Below are 20,342 nucleotides of genomic sequence, written 5' to 3'. Positions count from 1 at the left end.
TATTATTATAAGTATGTATTTATATTTTACACACAAAATCGTACGCACTACATATTATAATATTTATAAATAGTATAATCAATTGATAGTAGAAGAATTTTTTTCAACAGAAATATTTTACAATTTTTTTTTATTTTAGTTTTGAAAAAATACTAATTTGAGTAATATCGAATAAAATATATTGAACGACTAAATTTAATATGATTTTTTAATATAAGTAGAATCAATAAAAATGCTGTTTTATTTAAATAGTGGATGGGTATTTAGAAACGAGTGTTTTATTTGTGCTTAGTTGACTTATAATTATTTTGTTTCGATATTCATCAGGTATGTATTAAAAATGACGTTAAAGTTTGTCGTTACGTTCGAAAGTCGAACAATACTAATAAAAGTAATTGTATAATATATTAAATATCAATAAATACTCTTCCGCTAATTTATCCTATCTCACGAGTATTGTGCGCTCCAAGTCTTCATCATCGCTTATAAATACTACAAAATGTTTCACAATTCGAATCTTCTAATAAATATTTTTAAACATTTATTAAGCTTTTACATCTTTTTAAGATATTCCTAGTACATTTTAATATCTTCCTTACTCATTTTGGTATTACATACAAATATAGTAACATTCCCTTTAACCGCTATCGTAAATACTTTTCAATTTTATACATAATACACGATAACATCAAAACTCGATCAGTCGAAAACGTGCGCGCCTCGAGAAGTCGAGAGCCCGTAAATACAAAGCACACCAAACTCTATAATTGAATAACTGTACCGATGGTACACGAAACTTCGACAGACAAAGCAACATCACAACACCTAACTCGAAAAGACCTCGGAGGTCGAGAGAAGGATCCAAAAGGCGCCAGCGGAGCACAAGCGTGTCGCTGGCGGGTCCGGCGGACGCGGGAGCGAGGCTCAGCGTGAAAGCACCGTGACGTCACATCGCGTCACGAGCGGCCGGGGAGCGGCCGGGGCCGGCGGGGCGGATTCAGGCGGGCGCGGCGCGCGCGGGCTACGTGGGCGACCGTCAGGAGTCAAGCAACACATGCCAGCGTTGCACCTAAAACGCCAGGGTGTCAATAGCAGTATTCACATTGCAATTAAATCGAAATATTTTTCTATAACATAATCATTGGACCTATATTTTTTCTGGGAATTATAATTCCAATACTAAAAATAAACATAGTTAAGAAGTTATTACAACTAAAATCAAGGAGTAGTTCGAGAACTACTTCCTTTGTACCTGCTGCCCTTGCCGCTCACATAGCTCCTGCCAGTGTCGTTCCTCCTCCCTTCCTGTGGAACTGTGCCCAAGCGAAAACCAGCCCACCATCTCGTTGCGCTTCACGCTGCGTCGCCACCATACAGACACCATCAGCGTCACCTCGCTCAGTTGGAATAGAGCCACCTTCGATAATAAAAACTATACTCAAAAGCAGAATACAATTAATAAGTGCATTATAATTATAATGACTCACTCAATACACAGTATTGAAATAGATTTCACTTTTACGTATTTTTTGTATTAAAAAGGAAAAGATGATTTTTTTAAATATAGGACTCAGGCAGTTAGATCATTTTTCTTCTGATTCTATTGTTGTTCCGAAAATTACATTCAAATCTAAAATTTTCATGGCCAATCTAAGCTTGACAGTTCATTTAAGGCCGAGATACAGAATTCTTTGGAAGCATACGGTTGAAACAATACTACGTGTCCAAACTTCTCACGCGGTTTTAACAATGTTATGTGACGGTCGGCCTGCTAGTCTACTCACCATTCGTCGAGCTGTTCCTAGTGTTACTCCTTTCCAAGAGATAAACACTGCCCAATATACACCATATTCTATATGTATACTGCAGTCTGTGATCATGCATTGAAGATTGACAGTGTTTCGGCTATTAGATTTAGCTCAATATATAGTCAATTCAAACTGTACATAAACATAGTGCTTTATTGTCTTAATTAGTGGATATACGAGTGGCATTTATTTATAAGAATGCTGTGTTCGATAGAGGATAACATTTCGTAAACGTATAGCGATGTTACTTAATCATTGTCTTGTAATTTTGAAACAGATTAAATATTTAGTATCCGTGCCTCGTGTCAGTCAATAGCAACAATGGCTATTTGTGAACCTCTATTAATTTTTGTGTTTTTTAAAATGCAGTATTAAGTACATAAAATATACAAGCTGGCGAGTTTATTGTTAAGCTAACATAATAGATGAACTGCAGGATCTGTAGACTCAGGATGTCGCGTATAAATAGTGGTAAATATACTACAATAATGGAGTAGTTGTAAACCTGAAATATAAAGAGCTCCTTGTAAAGGGGATTGGACTGCGCGCGGCGTGTGGTGGATTTGCATCGACCCATCTCCATTCCAAGCGAACTGATGAGGCAGAGCTTAACGTATGTGTCTGGCGCCTTGTTCGGAGACAACTTGCGGAAGTGAGTGCCCTTTATGATCTAGTACATAAAAGGTACATTATATTAGTATAGTAATGTATTATGAATTAAATGCTGTAAATAATTGCATACAACTCCACAAATAAAATTAATGTTTGTAAAATGTTATCCTATAATAAACTATAAATAATCTGTTCTAGATTTATTATATTCTTGTAAGATTAATGAATATGAAAACAATGTTATCGCTTTCCGATGCGTACTCATGTAAGTACGAGTGACCAAATTCAAAAGTTTTATAACTTACCTCAACGGATAAATATCCAGTGGTAGCGTTATACTGTAGGCCTAGCAACAGTTCTGGTGCGGAACGCGTGCTGCAGCACGAAGAGGCGGAGTCAGAGCGCGCGAGGCTGCACGCCTCACCGCCAGCGGCGCCCGGTGACATCGCCGTCGTGATAGATGACGGGCTCGCCAACACTCCCGTCACCGACATATTAGGATCCAACTTTGGTAACTGTAAAGTAAAAAGCAAAGTAACAGCCTGTACATGTTTGCTGCTGGGGTAAGATTTTCTCTGCCTTTTGAGAAACAGGTGTGAAGCATATTCCACCAAGCTGCTCCAATGCGGATTGGTGGATAAACATGTGACAGAATTAGACACATGCAGGATTCAAAAAAAACATGATGATGTTTTTCTTTACCGCCGAGCAAATGATGAATTATAAACATAAAAAACTGCTTGGTTCCAATCCCGCAATCATCAGTTAAGTTATCATCAGTTATCTCAGTAACTGTAATTACAGGTGGACATGGCCCAGTATAATTATGAGGATCAATTAATTAACTATAATACAATACTCATAATTATGAGGATTATATTTTAATGTTTTAAATTGAATGACCCAATAAACAACCAGCGGTGTCCTCACTGTCTTTTCGGGGGGGTGTCACAGGATCCCTTGCTATACTACCGTGACGCCCAAAGATGAGGTATTAAGTAGTGGTGAGAATATACATTCATAAATTAAATATACAATCTAATCACGTTTAATACCCACATGCAGGCTAGGTTGATGATGCTGTCGAGGTGCCAGTTGCAACCATAAACTGTTTTCCAGCTCCAAATTAAGCGAGGCGAAGCTGACAGTCGCCTCTCCAAGCAATCGCTGTCTGCGCATGCGCTCACATCCATATATTCTTATACGAAGTCCGAGACCATGAACATCCTCTGTGAGCAATACATAATAACATAATGTAAAAGTGATTGTATATTGCTTTAAGTAACTTAAAACTTTACTAACCCGGATTTATTTTATGTAAGACGAAACTTTCCATATATTGAGGGTTTTCTCCATTACGAATCTTTGATTTATATTTTTGTTTTTTAAGCGGCAGGAGTACGATTCGAACCTGAAAAAAGGAAAATAAATATTTTTTTATGTAATGCTCTATAGTAAAAAATTATATTATTTCGGAGGGTCTTGATTATGACCAGAAATATACGATAAATTCTATCCATACCTGGCTTTGCAGCACCTGGCCTTGAGTTTTCTGTGGTAATGAGCGCGCTTGCAGCATGTGCACGGTCATACTTCTCACAGGCGCGTCGTAAAGTAAAGTCAATTCTACGGAACCACATTCTTGGGAACTGCCGCTTTCACCGCAGAGCAAGGACGTATCCTGTATCAAATTTCATTAATTTAACATCTTATTATAAAATTATGTATCCGAAGCTCATTTAAATGCAAATTGTTATTAATTATTCCCAACAATAAAAAACTATCAAATCTTTTTAAAAAAAATTACATTGTGAGCGATGACATCGCTTTCGATGCTGCTCTGCGCCTCTAAGGTATGGATATACTCGGCACGTTGTGGCACAACCTCATCGATTTTCGTTTCTCGAAGGCTCGTCTCTCGCATTGCAGTTTCTATAAGGTCAACTTCCACCTTCGCCTGATTTTGGTTTTCATTTTTCTCCTCGTATCGACATTCCACCCCATCTTTATCCTGAAATGGATGATGATAAATATAATTGCAGGAAAATGTTCAGTAAAGAGTTACGTCGTAAAAGGCTATTCATTTTCATTTTGATGGCACGATAGTAAATGTTTGATTTTTATCATTTAACGGTAACAATTCCATGTTAACATCAAACACACACACAACGGACATAACATCCTAAGAATATTGTGACTGACTAAGTGACTGGTTTATATTTATATGGGTGAAGACGATCAATTACCATCAGGTAGCCTACTTCTTTGTTTTTCTTTATGAAGTAAATAAAAACTCTAATGTTTTGTTGTCATACAATACTAACGTCTAATATCCATAAAGAAAACAACTAATAAACAAGACAACCAAGGTGGTTTTTAACTCTCAAAACTATTCTGTAAAAGGAAATAGTTTGGCAAAATAAAATTAACTAAATATTTTTTAAATTATAAGCTAAAACATATATAAATATTTAAACTGTGTCGCCGTACCTGTTACGATAATACGGTAAGATTTTATATTACAGAAACAATCTATCTTTATCTAGATACGGAATGTTTTAAATTGGAATCTCTTGGTAGTTTTCACTTTGTTACACTGTATATTAATATAACCCATTGAATGGATATTTAGATAATGTAATGAAAAATGATATTTGATACAACCGATTCAAATCAGCTGGTGAAAATTGATGGTTTCTTTGAAAACAAGAAGATCTAGAGAGCCATTAGGTAGAGTGCGCTCTACAGGTGCTTATTACGATAATAAAGTGGAAATGGAGCCGAGTCCAATACATATACTGCATAAGATATACAGTGGTATTAAATAAATTTATATTAAATGGGTAGACCTATTTACTTTACACATGATTTATTGAAGGATGTTATGAAGTGGTTTCTTGTTGTAATAACGCATAGAATGCACAGAGATCAAAACAAAATGATCTAAAACGTTTCCACATATTTTTATTAAATCCAGTCTTGCGCGTTATACAATTATTAGAATTTCAAATATTGTATGATATTAGTCTTTTTGGGTACTGTTACATGTAGCATGATCACAGACACACTAGGACTTTTTCATATACTTATTTACCTTTTGTATGCGCAAGCGCAGCTCTTCATCTGAGTCGGAGGCTTCGAACGTGAATATGCGTTCTGGGTAATGGTTCGGTTTCGACAAAGCATCTATAACAACACAGACGTACGCACAACGTCAATCAATATAATAACACTCTAGAAACTAATTAATATAATCTACAAATTAAAAAAGTTATAAAACTGTGCTTAGTGAATAACACACTATTCTATCGGCGACCATGTATCCTTAATTAAAGATACACCTGAATAAATTATGACGCATTTGCCGTCCTTGGAACTATGTCACTACTTTAACATTAACCTAAGGTTCTATTGTCCCCAAGTTAAAAGCAAATGGTTCATAGGATGCATACATGAATATTAAATTAAGCTTTAATTTAGGGATTGATCTAATGACTATTCTATGAACATATTAAAATTATTTGATGCTAAATATAGTTTAGCCTAAAGAAATATTAAGATTTAGGTATTTAAGAAAGTGACAACAATTATAAGTAATCTATAAAAACACAAATAAAATATACTCCTTACCAAATTGAGCATTGTCGATAGGAAGGCCTGGTGATGTTACAGCAGCGTTGACAGTAAGGATGTCATCGCAGCATTTGCGCCCGAAAACCGTAGAGTGGCACCACCGCCTTCCGAGAAACAGTAGCACCACCAATACGATAACGGCAAATGCAGCTACTGCGCTTATATATGCCGTTGCCTCAACTGTACAAAAAAAAAACATTAGCTGCCCTGAAAGCTCGACAATGCATTGTGTAGGAACATTGTTTACCATTAGTCGGAGTGATGACACCGATGTTGGCCACCATCCTGGCTCACTCTTCCATTGCTGGGCGGCATTAACACACCTATGTATTATCTGACGCTTTCCAAACAAATTCCAAGATATAACACTGAATTTTTACTAATTATAATAAGGAAAAAAATGGAACGCGTTGGCACGGTCGCTGTCAGTCTTGCACATGCGCCGTGAGCGAGGGGCACGGCAAGGCGTGTGGAATACTGCGCGGTGATAGGACGAAGGACCTACAGGTATCTGGATATCTCAATAGCTATAGCAAAGCGTCGTCAAGGTCGAGGGCAAGTGCCCTCGGTAGGACGTGAGGTTATACGATTAGACAAAGAAGATAAAAAGTAGGTAATTATTATTGTACCATCGATTACTGCTATTCATAAATAGTCGTTAAATTTATTATTTCGGCTATACCACACCGTTGACCTAGATAATAATAAATAAGAACGCAGTTACATTATTCAAGATGTGTACTAATATAAATTACATACATACATATTAAAAATATCCAAGTTTCCCAAAATGTAGTGTTTAAGCTTTGTAATATGATTTAATCTAAACTCATGTCTTAGGTAATGCGGATTGCAGAGATAAATAAAGCTGTGAATTGCGTAACATCTACAAGCGTTGCAATCAGGACACATTGGAATATTGCCAAGCCGCTGGGAGCGATAGTTGTTTCAGAAGGCATCGAGTTTTCATGAATATATTATAATATTTCTACATTTCAGCGATTTGATGACATCTTGGCCTAGTACTCTCATTTTAATATCATTTACAAAATTGTTATTTATTTGATAAGTTTATATAATTGCATTTTTTGTATTTAAAAAAACAACTTAAATAATAAGAAATTGTTTGATGTACGACTATGAAAGAATAGCTAGATTTATTTGTGATCGATGTGTGGTTTACCTACAGAGTTACAATTTAGTACAATCTTTTAAGATAACAATATTCTTTATTTATACTATTAGAATTATAATAATGCGAATCAGAAATTAATGAAATCTCCTATAAATCCAATCTTGTTTTGTATGTTCTCTCCTCTAAAATTTGTATTAATGTAATATCCGAAACTATTATTAGTTAAGTTATATTAATATTTCTTATTTAATTTGTTGTAATAATACCGTCTGTATGTAAAACATAATAAAAATATTTTTGTAAATATAAAGGTATAACAATGACTTACGACAACAAACGATAATAAAAATCGTAAAAATTTAAGTTTCAGAATTTCAACGGCGAAAACATCGGTCAACGAAAGCGTTCATGAAAAACAAATAACCATATAAAAGGTATGCCCGCTTGCCGACTGCCGAATTATTTAAAGTATTACCATATTCAAGTCACGCTTACGGTCGCACGGCTACACGTGAAGCGTCGAGCCTCAGGCTGCTTTCAACATCACCAAATGGATTATATTCATATATTTTTTCTTCCCTTAGTGATGGTTAAATGGTTATGGGTACGAATACATTTCAATCTCAAATTTTGGTATTTTTTCATTTTCTCTTTTTTAATTATTTTAGTGCTTTGTTATGTACTGTACATAATTATTACTTTAAATTTTAGTTTTTAAAATTGAAATTGTAAACGAGGAAATCTAATTTTCTCGTTTCCAAGTTCTTCAGAGACCTTTGCATACTTAAGTAATTTAAAAATATAATAACACTAGCTTCCGCCCAAGCCTTCGTCCCGCGTTGAATGTTTTAGATAGTCTATGTGTAAATCTGAGTATATCTATTATTAAAAATTTCATTACAAGCTTTCGTTTATAATATTAGGGATGGTTAAAAATTTAAATTATTTTCCATGAAAATAAAAGAAATCGCCATGGATTTCTTGTAAAATTTTAGTCTTAGTGTATCGTGTATAGTTAAAAGTAAGCTCCTGTACTATTACCAATATAAAATATAAGACATACCTACTGTGAAAATATATACCCACTGTGAAAGCGAGTTAGTTCACAAATATGCCAAAAGATTGCGCTGTACGTACCTACTTAATATTCTAATTAATAAAGAAAATGTTACGTGATATATATTTTTTTGTTTCTACACTTGGTATTCATGCCGGTAATGAACTTTTTAAGGGCAAGTATTGACAGTTATAAATATAAGTTTTGAGAAAAATAACATAATGTTATTCGGTTTGCAAACGTCAATAATTTGTACAATACCGTTCTCGATTCTTAGGAATTGTATACGGCATTTACAGGAGTAAATAAGTATGTACCTAATTTTCCTTTAACGATCGTCTTGTTATTAAAATTAATATTTTGATATTATTAATTAATTTTGGTATTAAAATTATAGATTTAATCTTAGTCCATTTAAATGGAGAAAAATCCCTTTAAACATTGATATATAGAAAATCCTGGGTTTTTTATATATCAATGCCTTTTAATGACAAATAGAATTTTGACATCACATCACACGCAGTTGGTAAAAATCCATTATTGTTGCCATATGTGATCTATGTAACGTAATTTAAATGTCTGATGGACATTCTTCGCTTTCTTTCAACAAAATATATTTACTTTAAGAGGTCAAGGAGTTTTAAGAGTATGTAATGTAAATACACTACTGTTTGTATTACTCCTGAACACTCTTTTGGATCACCCTTCATACATAATTATGTAAAAAAAATGTTTTTATGTAAATCAGTACATTTAAACAAATCACTAACATATATTTTGTATACACCATATACATATATAACATCGGCCTAATTTTCCCAAGCGATAGTTATCTCAATTAATAAACTCGGCGCATAATTAATGAATAAAAGCGAATCAATCAAAATAAATATACAGGTCAACAGTCTTGTGCTATGGACCATGGGTTTTTGGCCACTGCTTTAAAAGTTGTAATCTGAATTTAAAGTGAAAAGACATAATGAATGAGCTTATATTTCGGCATAGATTGTGAGTTATAAACAAAATTTAAACTATTCTACATTCCATCATAATTCTTCCATTTCTACTTAATATGTCAAGTGTTTACGTGCAGAAATTATTAAAAAAGTGTAAATGATAAATTCTTCCTGGTAACATCCGGCAGGTTTTATGTTATGAGGCTGGTAAGGACTGTAAGAGTTAGGGCGCAATATTGATTTAACTATTTTTAATCTTCAATCAACCCCTGCAACTCGGCGAAAATACTTGCTTATTTAGTAAGCTGGACGATTGATTTTGAGGATACGTTCTGCATTTATAAAATAATTATAAGTGTTTTTGCTTTATTTGTAAGCTTGGATCTATATTCAAGTAGAGTATATCTATCCAGTCAAGTAGATTAATAAAAATACATCACTTTCATAATTTTGTATAATGCTTTCGACGGACCCTCAGTGTACAAAATAATTTTTCTAAATTTCGGTCAAGGAGAAGACAGAGTATTTATTTCTTTAATATATATATATATATATATATATATATATATATATGTAGAATGAAGAATAATAGATATGTAGAATTTCAAGTCATTTAAAAAAATAAGTGTAATTAGGATTTTAAATTATTGAATATCATTTGGTACTCGAATACTTTTAAGTAATTTATATTGTGTGTTTATTTATTTTTTAATATTTAATAAAGTATCGATTATACAAGTTAATTTTAATATTTAATCTATGATCATAGTGTCTGCGTGCGTTAATGTGATTCTTTATAATGTAAAGGTAGAGAGGTATAAGTTTGCTCATAAGCAAATCAGACCAAGGTTCAGCATAAATATAATTTAATAAATATTAGCTAATATCAATGAAACATCGCAATAATATTTTGAAAATGTTTTTTTTATTAACACTTACATTTTTACAGCGTTCCTAGCCAACAGAGTAATACTATAAAATAAAACGGTGTAAAGAACTGTCGAACGCAAAACAATGTTAGTTCTACAGTGTACGTTAAACGAATAGCTTACAAAGATCCAATCATTACAATAATATCAATCATAATCAACGACTATTGTCTGTGAAATGTACATCGTTCTCTTGAACAAGCACAGAAAGTCACTCTAAAGAAACAAACATCATTTTAAATCTATAAACATTTCATATAATTTAGATTTATAGTCGCTATAATGTAATATAATTATTACTTTTGTAACCATTATTATATGTTATATTATGTATTCGTTACGAAAATTGAAATAAATCGCTCGTCTCGGGGCTCCGCGCGCGGCCGGCGGAGCGCCGAGCGGCGACCAAAACAAGATGACTCTATCATAACTGTATAATTTTAAAAATTTCTAATTACGCATTTCTACGTTTTGTTTATTATCTTTTAATTAAGAAATAAAATCTTATATAATAAACATGAGCAGCCTATTTTAATAAATGTCACGAAAATCACTAAGTTTTCAGTTAATTTTAGAAAAAGAAAAGCATAGTGTCCGGCCCCGGCGCGCGGCGACCGGCGACGCCCGTGCCAGTCCGTGTCGGTCGGTGTCGGTCCGCGTTGGTCCGTTTCGGCCGGAGAGGACCGGTGTTCCGACGACCGGGCCGGCGCCGGCTTCCGTCCGCGGCCCTCCAAGCTATCGCGACTGTGTATGCTTCGTTTATCTACTTTACGATTGAAAATATGGCTCAAAATTTCAACTACCTACCTAACAGTAAGCAGTAGTACACTATAACTCAGGCACTCCACATCGACCTCTCACACACCATGCACCAGTTCGAATCGTCAACTAAACAATATTCACTCGAAAAAATCAACTTAATCTAAATCACTTAAATAATAATTATAATCGTGGCTTCTTAAATGTACTTTTATAACAAATGCTTCTCGTCGGCCGCCGAGCGCGGGCGCGGCGGTTGAACGATGATCTACCGCTAGACGATATCTTGTTACTTATCGTATAGTGTGTGAAAAACAACATTATTAGTATTATACTTTATTCTATCTTATATGACCGAGGGCGAACGACTACTGCGACATGGTGTCCGCGTCGCGGCCGCTTGCGCGATGACGGAGGTTTCCGGCGAGCGCCGCGTGCTCGCTGCTCGCTGCTCGCGTGCTCGCTGCTCGCGTGCTCGCGCGTGCTCGCGCCTGCTCCGCGCGTGCTCCGCGCGCCAACAGAGATTCAACGTATTCCCAGAAAGATCCGTTAACATATCGCATTTGGCGATTCGAGATTACTCAAATGACATTTCAAAACGATTTCGATACAAAAATAACGCGATTCACAAATTTAAAATTATAATATGTGTATAATATTTTTAACATCACAAATTCAATTCATTCCTCACTGCATATATACATAGATAGTTCGTTAAGAAACGATAATGCGAGGCGTCCGCGGCCGAGGCGGAGCCCGACGCGGTGGACAGACACACTCGGCAGGTACTCGGGAGCCCTGCGGGCGGCGATGCGGTAACAAGCGGTGAGAAGCGTACACGACAGCGATTACACAAATACCGAAACGGCACCGCGACCTCTGTCAGTCTGATATAAGAACACAAATGAACTTTATGTACGCGGTAACTAACTGTTGCACGACGCGACGGTGTGGACAGTGGTCGGTGCAGCTTAGTAGTAAGTCTCTTGTTCGAGCCAGCCGCCCGGGTTGCGACGCAGGTAGAAGCGCCGGATCTCGTCGTAGATGAAGATCGACAACATGAATGGAATGGCGGGCAGCCACCAAACGAACCTGTCGACCATTTCAATATTAATATCGCGATCGCAACGAAATATGGATAATAGATTCGATTCTTTAGCTAAATCCTAAACACTCACTTGAGAGGATACATCCGCAAGCCCTTGTCCATGCCGGGCGTATAGGAGAGGAAGGCGGCGAGCGCAGTTTCGAAAATGAGTCCGAAGTTAAGCGCCCAGTTACGCATTCCTTGGTGCACGATCGAGTTACGGCGGGTCTTGCAAATGATCAAGTCTGCCCACTGCACTACCACGATGGACACGAAGAAAGCGGTGTGGCAGGTAAATTCGAGAGCCTTACGATCGCGGTAAGTCTGTAAACAATGTGTGAAATATTCAAATAAGCCACTCTAAACATAAAACATTTATGTTTTCCAAACTGTGAAGCTATGACATACCCATTCCTGTCCATAGGAGTCAGTCAAGTCGTTGATGGCCTTCGAGTCCCATTGCTTTCTGATACCGAAGAGTTTCAAGGGAAGGAACCCGTTTTCAGCCATAATCACGAAGTACACGAAAAAGCCAGCGGCAGCTTGGATCATTCCGATTTGGCCATATGCCATGGAAATCAGCCTGTTAATATCCAAAATCAATGTTATAGCACTTGTTAGGTATTTTTGATGATTAGAACAGCACCGGCTTTATGTTAAAAATGAAAATATATTCAGATTCATTAAATTTTGACAAATTTAAATAAAAATATATATATTTAAGATAAGTCCGATATGAAAATGTTTTTTTTTTTAATTTAATTAATTAAAAACTTAAAGCCAGCACTTTTTATTAAACGTGCGTTCTTTAAGCATTTTCTGTGAAACTCATAACGCAAATCAAAAAGATCTAATCATATTGTTTTATCTAAAACACACTTTCTTTACTTCTTCGGGGGTATTTTATACAAATCAGTAATCATGCAGTATTTTAATCATTATATGGATCTAGCACATTAATATATATTGCAAATCTAAACAGGGCAAACTGCGAAATAATACAATTATATGTACTCTTTGATTTAATACGAATAGTAAATAATTTAAACTTATATATTTTTCTACATTCGCCATATTCAGGAAGCAAACATTGCGATGAGGAGAAAACTCCGGTAATTTTAATCAATTATTTTTATTCTATTTGCCTTTGTTGAATCGTAATCTTATTAAAATTTAGATAGTTTTAACTTCATCGCACTTATTAGCAGAATCATTTGTTAGTAAGTACTTACAATTTACGCCATACATGCATTAACATTGTTAGTTAGGAACCATCGATAAGCATTTAAGCAAAAGAGAAATTTTTAAGCTTTTGTGATAAAAAAAATAGATAGCTCGATAGTATTTCCAAGATTATGAGTGTTGTGTTGGTGACGTAAGCTCTTAAGCAATGTGAACGACTTAGTGTCGTGCTTCTAATAAAACTGCAATATTTTATAAATAATATATACCCGCATAATAATTAAATAAATACATAATATTAAAAGGAAAATATGGTAACTATTTAAGTACGCTCCATCACGCCTAAGTCATTCCTTGAAAAAAAAAAAAGTATCTATTAAAAATCATCTATTTCTTCTACTATTTCTAAACACAATCACACACACAGTTAATTCACTAGTACGCCTGTATGATAACTAATTTCCACTAAATTTTTCACTAACGTGCAATTATCGACATTTCACTGCTTGTGAAAATGTCTTTCATAAATCTATCTTTAAAATATGGAAGAGTGAAGATTGTAAAGATATAAACACTATTGTCTAAATAGTCTATGATTAAAAGGGTTCTAGGAAAAAATCTAACTTTATTCATTCTCAAGGATCTAAGAGGAAACAAAGAATATGTCGTGTATTTTACAGAGAGTAGAGTATCTTTAGTACAGAGATATTTTTATACTGGGGCTCGGTTCGATTCTACACAGGTGGTTGCGTAGTGCTGGGTTGAGGGTGGGGGGGTCTGTCTTCATAATCACTCTTCCACATCCATGTCAAATGGAACTGTTCAACCATTAGTAGCCACACCATTAAAATATTCCATTGTTTTTAACATTAACCAATTCCGCAGACTAATACAGGGTACAATTTTGGTTATGATGACTGATGAAATGCTTGCTATTCGTATCAGGAGTCTAGAACTGCTATTATTTTTTTGTTTAATAATTTCATGAAATCATTTACTTTTTCACTTCGTTATGTAAACTACCTTTAAGTGAAAAAATTAATAATTTCGATGTTGTTAAAATGTTAATTTATTTTTTTCATCTACATGCACTGTATGGGACATTCCGTTAATAAATTGTACCCTGTATATAATTTTGATAGTGAGGCTATACATGGCGTTACACCCAAATGAGAATCTAGTAAGCGTTGCCACGACAGTGGTGGCGAGTGCGGGCCGACCTTCTGTTGACGAGGTTGTCACGGTAAGGGTCTCGGGGCTGCCGCTTCATGATATCGGACTCTGGCGCCTCGTACGCCAATGATATAGCGGGTACCTTCGTAAACACCAAGCAATCAGCACAAACCAACACAACGACCCTCTCCTCTTACACGATATGTTACCTACACACCCCAGTCGCCTCCAACTCTAACTCTAGCTCCGTTATACATATAAATAAATATAAAGTATTACTATATTTACTTAATATTACAATCATATTAGAAAATACTAGGAAATTGTTGTAAAATAGAAAGATATAGCGTGTTTGATGTAAAATAGCACGTCGGATGTTTATTAAAAACAGCACAGTATAGGATATCTGAAATACTACGCTAGTGATGGCAGGTACAAACCAGACCTAGAATAATTCATATGTAATACGAATACGTGTACAATGTGCTAATATATTATATACTTGTTAATGTATCCTAACACGATATATACGATAGATGCGGTGAAATGATTCGTATGCCGTCGTATCCTGAATGGTAACGATACTCATGTAAAAGTGTGTGTCATGATGTGCATGAAAGGTATGAGAAATAAAAATATAGATAAAGAAAATACAAGAAAAATAAACGATATCCGTATTATAAAGACGTTAAGGTGTGTTTAAAATGCATGCACGGAAGACAGATGGCAGACACAAGGAAGTTATCGGACAACTTACCTTAAAAGCGATCACATACACCGCAAATAGTAATTAATAATCAATAAAACCAGTAATTAGAAATGGAACAATGTGTTTTGGCTGGCGGGAACCAGCGGCGGGTTAAGATGTTGAAACACGTTATTCCACAACGACATTAAGCTACGTTAAAGGATAGAGGAAATCAGTTAATAAAGAAAAAATATTAAAGACAACGCAAGGCAGAAAACTGGAGCGGTGCGATTGTCGCCTTCAATACCCACACTCTAACTCGTGTACCTACAGGACACCGTTCACACTGCAGGCAACAACCAAACCCCAAATATTGAAGACTAATTTACACGTGGTAGCAAGCAAATAGCAGATAGAATAATATCTTTGTACGAGCGATGTCACTCGCCGTATTTTTACCTCTCGTTAACGAGCTTATCAGTGAAAGGATTACGCGGCTGTCGCTTCATAATGTCAGATTCGGCCTCCTCGTAAGCCAGGGAAATGGCGGGCACCTACACAAACACTAGCTATGAGAGCGATCGGCAAGCGTGCGTCGCCACTCACGTGTCCACAACATCCAACATTTAACAAGACCTTTGCAAGCATACGCCCAACTTTACCAAATTTCCACCAAAGTTACCCCAATTTTATATAACTTTTATAAAACTAAATTGTATCAAATTATTTTGGACGTTTGCTTACAATATCTTGCGTTACTTAAAATTATCATAGAAAACAAAATGTTAAACACAATAAAAATAGACCATGATATGACGTTCGTTTTTAATACCACCAGGGTGTAAAACAAAATCTAATCGAATGATCAGTGGATGAATTCGGAATTGCCTTTGGGTATCGTGTCCAAATGACAAATATTCTGTGATGACGATGGAAATGATTATGTTATGACTGTTGTAGGTTCGTGTTATGTCCGCTCATATACAACAATAAACAACCTTTTTGAGCAATTGTATTTCCTAGTAGTAGTGTATACGATTGAGTCTTACGGTTGCTCACCCAATATATTTTGTATACTAACATCAGACACATAAGTTAGTTCCTGAGTCTATGGAGCTCTACAATTTATTGGTATAACTTATTATATTTTGATGACGAATAATTGTCGAGCTAATATAACAGAATGCAATCATAGATCTAGGAGCTCTTTTGTTTCATTTACATTCGTCATCAAATTATAACGGCGTTGACACATATCATAAAATCAAGCATCAATCCATCATTAGTAGAACTCGACGTTCGCTAAAACTCCACAAATTAGAATAAAAACTAACACATTCTTCATATTAAATTGTTTGTAACCATAAAAACATATTACTGATAAAGTACTGTTACAATATGTTAATTTTACGATTACATACAATTACTTTCATATTCACACTGCACTCGTCACGATACCGAGACAACAGCGGCGTTAGCTGAAAACCGGTTAGGGGTTATGAAGGCAGCACATTGTATTGTAACGAAAAAGAAACCTCTCGTTGACAAGTTTGTCGCAAAATGGATTTCTAGGCGGACGTTTCATAATGTCCGCCTCGGCTGCCTCGTACGCCAGCGCTATGGCGGGCACCTAGTATCAATATCTCATTAAATATAAGTTATATCATCCTCCGTGACTTTTCAGCTGAAAGTTCTTTTTAGTACTGTCAAGGATTTTTGCATTTCAAAACAAAATTCAAGTCAAAAAATGTCTCGAATTTACTTGCATCGATCACATAAAGTGTTTTCGTTTGACCAAAGTAATTTTTTTAATTTTAAAACACCTTTATTGTTTATAGCGAATTTGACTTTCTTTTTGTTATCTTTTTATTGTTAGTGAATACAAATCGTTTTTACCTCTTATGTCTCGGACAATTTGTAATAAATTATTTTATAATTATGCGACAATAGTGTTGTACAATTTATATTCACTTCAAAAATTGAACTGTATTGTTTAAAATTTAGAGTCCAACTTACCATGTCAGTTCCGAGATCGATGCAAAGGATGGTTACAGTACCGAGAGGTAGCGGAATATCGCAGAGGATGAAGGCAAGGAAGGGCGAGATTTCGGGAATATTCGATGTGAGGGTATACGCGATGGATTTCTTCAGATTGTCGAAGATCAAACGCCCTTCCTCAACACCCGTGACGATGGATGCGAAGTTATCGTCGAGGAGGATCATGTCAGCGGCCTTTAGGGGAAAAACACTCGCTATTTATATTCACCGAAGTTAACGCTTTAAATGCTGCGGATAATACTAATTCCTATAACCAATTTATTTTCTTTTGTCAGTAGTGCTTACCTGCTTGGACACGTCAGAGCCGGCGATGCCCATGGCGACGCCGATGTCGGCCTTCTTTAAGGCGGGCGAGTCGTTGACTCCGTCACCGGTGACGGCCACGATAGCTCCCAGTCGCTGGCAACCTTCCACGATGATCAGCTTCTGTTGCGGGGACGTACGCGCGAACACGATTTCGGTGTGGAACCTTATTTAAAAATATATGTATTTGAAATATGTGTTGATTTTGTAAGTTTTTTCACGGCGACCTTTAGAATAGCAAAATTTGTAGTTTATATATTTGTTGGAAAAAAATTATAAATGCATTGTGTCAATTACGCAATGTTTGCAATATTACACAAGACAAAATTTAAGATTGATAAATTATTTACTTGAGAATTTCGTCGAGTTGATCAGAGTTAAGTTCCCTGAGTTCGGTCCCGTGGACGACTGCGGCTTTGGCTTCGCGGGGGTTGACTTCGGAAACGGGAATGTTGAGACGTGCAGCGATATCTTCTACGGTTTCGTTGCCTTCAGAAATAATTCCTACGGACTTGGCGATAGCCTTGGCAGTGATGGGGTGATCACCGGTTACCATGATAACCTACAATCGTATATTATTTACCAGACACGCAGAGATTATACAATATCAATTTTAAATAAAAGAAAAAAGTACATTTTAAAATATCCTGAAAAATTGACAAGCAAACCACTGCTTACCTTGATACCAGCAGATCGGCACTTAGCAACAGCGTCGGGTACGGCGGCACGGGGAGGATCAATCATGCTCATGAGGCCAACGAAGCGGAGGTTTTCCAAGGGGAAGTTGGGGTCATCAGTATTGAACTTGTAGCCGATGGGATACTTGTCGGATGGCAATTGCAAGTCGCAAAAACCGAGCACACGTTCACCGAGACCGCCGAGTTCCAAGTAGGCATTGTTGAAAGCTTCCTTCATTTCTTCGTCCAAAACCTATTTGATATAACAAAATTATTTCGTGACTCATTTTTCTTTTCATTAATATTTTTCCTAAGTTACATGTATATAATCTACCTTTTCCTTGCCACCAATGAAAATAGTGCTGCATCGTTCTAGAATTCTTTCAGGGGCGCCCTTCATTACGAGTAAGTGACGAGGATCGCTGGGGTCATCACTTTCGTGGATAGACACTTGGTACTTATTAGTCGAGTTGAATGGAATCTCGCAGACTTTCTTATTCCTCTTTCTGATCGACAGGACATCACCGAGTGCCAGTTCCATACATTTAAGTAAAGCAGCTTCAGACGCATCTCCAGCAACTTCTTTCTTCAAAATTGGTACACCATCCTGTCCACCTTTGAACTCAGCTCGATTGCAGAGAGTAGCAATTTTGGCAAGCGCCTTGAATCCAGGGCTAGTGCGATCTATGAATGAAAATAGTTTAAAATACCCAGGCAGTTTAATAAATTTTGAATGTTTTTTTTAAATTACCATCATTTTGACCTACCATATTGTACTCCAGACTGGTCCTCAGTAGTATCAGCTTCAATGATCTGGTTGTCAAACCACATATGAGCTACAGTCATCCTGTTTTGGGTTAAAGTTCCAGTTTTGTCGGAGCAAATTGTTGAGGTCGATCCAAGAGTTTCCACGGCTTCCAAATTCTTAACTAAGCAATTCTTGGAGGCCATACGTTTGGCAGTGAGAGTCAGACATACAGTTACGGTCGCCAGTAAACCTTCAGGTACGTTGGCTACAATGATACCTGTGAAGTGGTCACGATCATCAGTACATCGATCATGTTACGGAACGAAATGCTTTTATAGAACATTAGTTTGTAAATATTATTTACCAATAAGGAAAATGACAGCATCCAGCCAGTGATAGCCAAGGATGAAGGCGATTAAGAAGAACGTTACTCCGAGGAATACAGCGACTCCGGTGATCAAGTGGATGAAATGGTGGATTTCCTTAGCAATGGGGGTCTCGCCAGTGTCCAAGCCCGAAGCCAATCCGGCAATACGACCCATAACCTAAAGTAAAAGTTGGTTGATTAAAACAAACTTTATATTTTATTCAGAGCTATATAATAAAAAAATCAATAATATAAATGTACACTCAATTTAATACAAAAAATATTTTCTTACCGTATTATCACCGCAGCAGATGACTACGCCCTTAGCAGTGCCCTCAACAGCGTTGGTAGAGAAGAATGCCAAATTCTTGGTTTCTAGGGGGTTCTCGTTGGTGAATTCAGGTCCACGGGATTGCGGTTCAGACTCGCCAGTCAAACTCGAGTTGTCCACTTTAAAGCCACGTGCTTCAATGATACGAATGTCAGCAGGAATCCGGTCGCCAAATTTAACCTAGTCAATAGAAATCACTTAATTTAATAACATTTATTTTACAGAATATAATGTTAAGTTACTGTTGATCAATAAAAAAGACAATATTTTTGCTGCCAATGATGAAATACCTCAACGATGTCACCAAGCACTAGGTCCTCAGCACGAAGCGTTAACTTCTCTCCTTCGCGAATGACCGTGGCAAATTGAGGTACCATGTTCTTGAAAGATTCCATGATCTTGGACGACTTGCTTTCTTGGTAGTATGAAAAGATTCCAGTCACGATTACAACAGCCGCCAATACAATACCAAGATACAAGTTATCATCCGAAGGTTCCTCAACGGTACTCGCCTAGAGAAATAAAATTGTCAAATTGTAAAATTGACAAAAAATTACATTAAAACAAAACCACTATTGTAATACAACTTTAAAACCACATCATGAAAATACTTGTCATAAAATACTGACCTGAATTCCGTAGGCAATAAAGCAAAGAATAGCACCAATCCACAGTAGTAACGCAAATCCGCCGAAAAGATTTTTACAAAACTTTACCCATTCGGGTGTCTGTTTTGGAGGTGTAAGTGCATTTGGACCGTCTCGTTCAAGGTTTTCTTTCGCTTTTGCATGGCTGAGTCCCTGTTAAATTGCACTTATCTTAGTACCTTTTCTCACAAA

At 36.2% G+C, this 20,342-nt stretch overlaps 2 protein-coding genes across 12 annotated transcripts in view; both read right to left on the bottom strand.

The window, feature by feature from the left end:
- Positions 1-227: 227 nt before the first annotated feature.
- Positions 228-6,528, bottom strand: LOC126775973 (synaptotagmin-16). The gene is made up of 11 exons (XM_050498210.1): positions 6,301-6,528; positions 6,051-6,233; positions 5,515-5,606; positions 4,228-4,431; positions 3,943-4,101; positions 3,723-3,831; positions 3,480-3,649; positions 2,726-2,935; positions 2,314-2,478; positions 1,253-1,417; positions 228-1,069 (listed from the first exon to the last, which is right to left on the bottom strand). Exons 1-11 carry the CDS (start codon positions 6,335-6,337, stop codon positions 1,037-1,039), a joined length of 1,527 nt encoding a protein of 508 aa, XP_050354167.1. The 5' UTR covers positions 6,338-6,528; the 3' UTR covers positions 228-1,036.
- Positions 6,529-10,104: 3,576 nt separating this feature from the next.
- The window catches only part of LOC126775938 (sodium/potassium-transporting ATPase subunit alpha), a 39,240-nt gene continuing 29,002 nt past the window's right edge, over positions 10,105-20,342 (bottom strand). For 6 of the 11 annotated variants that reach the window (XM_050498131.1, XM_050498136.1, XM_050498125.1 and 3 more), the window contains 14 exons: positions 20,133-20,303; positions 19,794-20,015; positions 19,465-19,683; positions 19,170-19,350; positions 18,825-19,082; positions 18,392-18,741; positions 18,059-18,310; positions 17,731-17,942; positions 17,363-17,546; positions 17,036-17,251; positions 15,479-15,573; positions 12,385-12,559; positions 12,068-12,300; positions 10,105-11,981 (listed from right to left, as the gene is read on the bottom strand). In XM_050498131.1, coding sequence (XP_050354088.1) covers positions 11,861-11,981; positions 12,068-12,300; positions 12,385-12,559; positions 15,479-15,573; positions 17,036-17,251; positions 17,363-17,546; positions 17,731-17,942; positions 18,059-18,310; positions 18,392-18,741; positions 18,825-19,082; positions 19,170-19,350; positions 19,465-19,683; positions 19,794-20,015; positions 20,133-20,303 — 2,889 coding nt within the window. In that variant the 3' untranslated portion in view covers positions 10,105-11,860. Of the gene's footprint in view, positions 11,982-12,067; positions 12,301-12,384; positions 12,560-14,378; positions 14,474-15,478; positions 15,574-16,554; positions 16,650-17,035; positions 17,252-17,362; positions 17,547-17,730; positions 17,943-18,058; positions 18,311-18,391; positions 18,742-18,824; positions 19,083-19,169; positions 19,351-19,464; positions 19,684-19,793; positions 20,016-20,132; positions 20,304-20,342 lie in introns of all 11 variants that reach the window. The other 5 variants (XM_050498126.1, XM_050498134.1, XM_050498129.1 and 2 more) reach the window with 2 other exon arrangements.

The sequence above is a fragment of the Nymphalis io genome, chromosome 19 (genome assembly GCF_905147045.1).
Source record: "Nymphalis io chromosome 19, ilAglIoxx1.1, whole genome shotgun sequence".
Classification (NCBI taxonomy): domain Eukaryota; kingdom Metazoa; phylum Arthropoda; class Insecta; order Lepidoptera; family Nymphalidae; genus Nymphalis; species Nymphalis io.
This window is presented reverse-complemented; position numbering and strand designations above follow the sequence as displayed.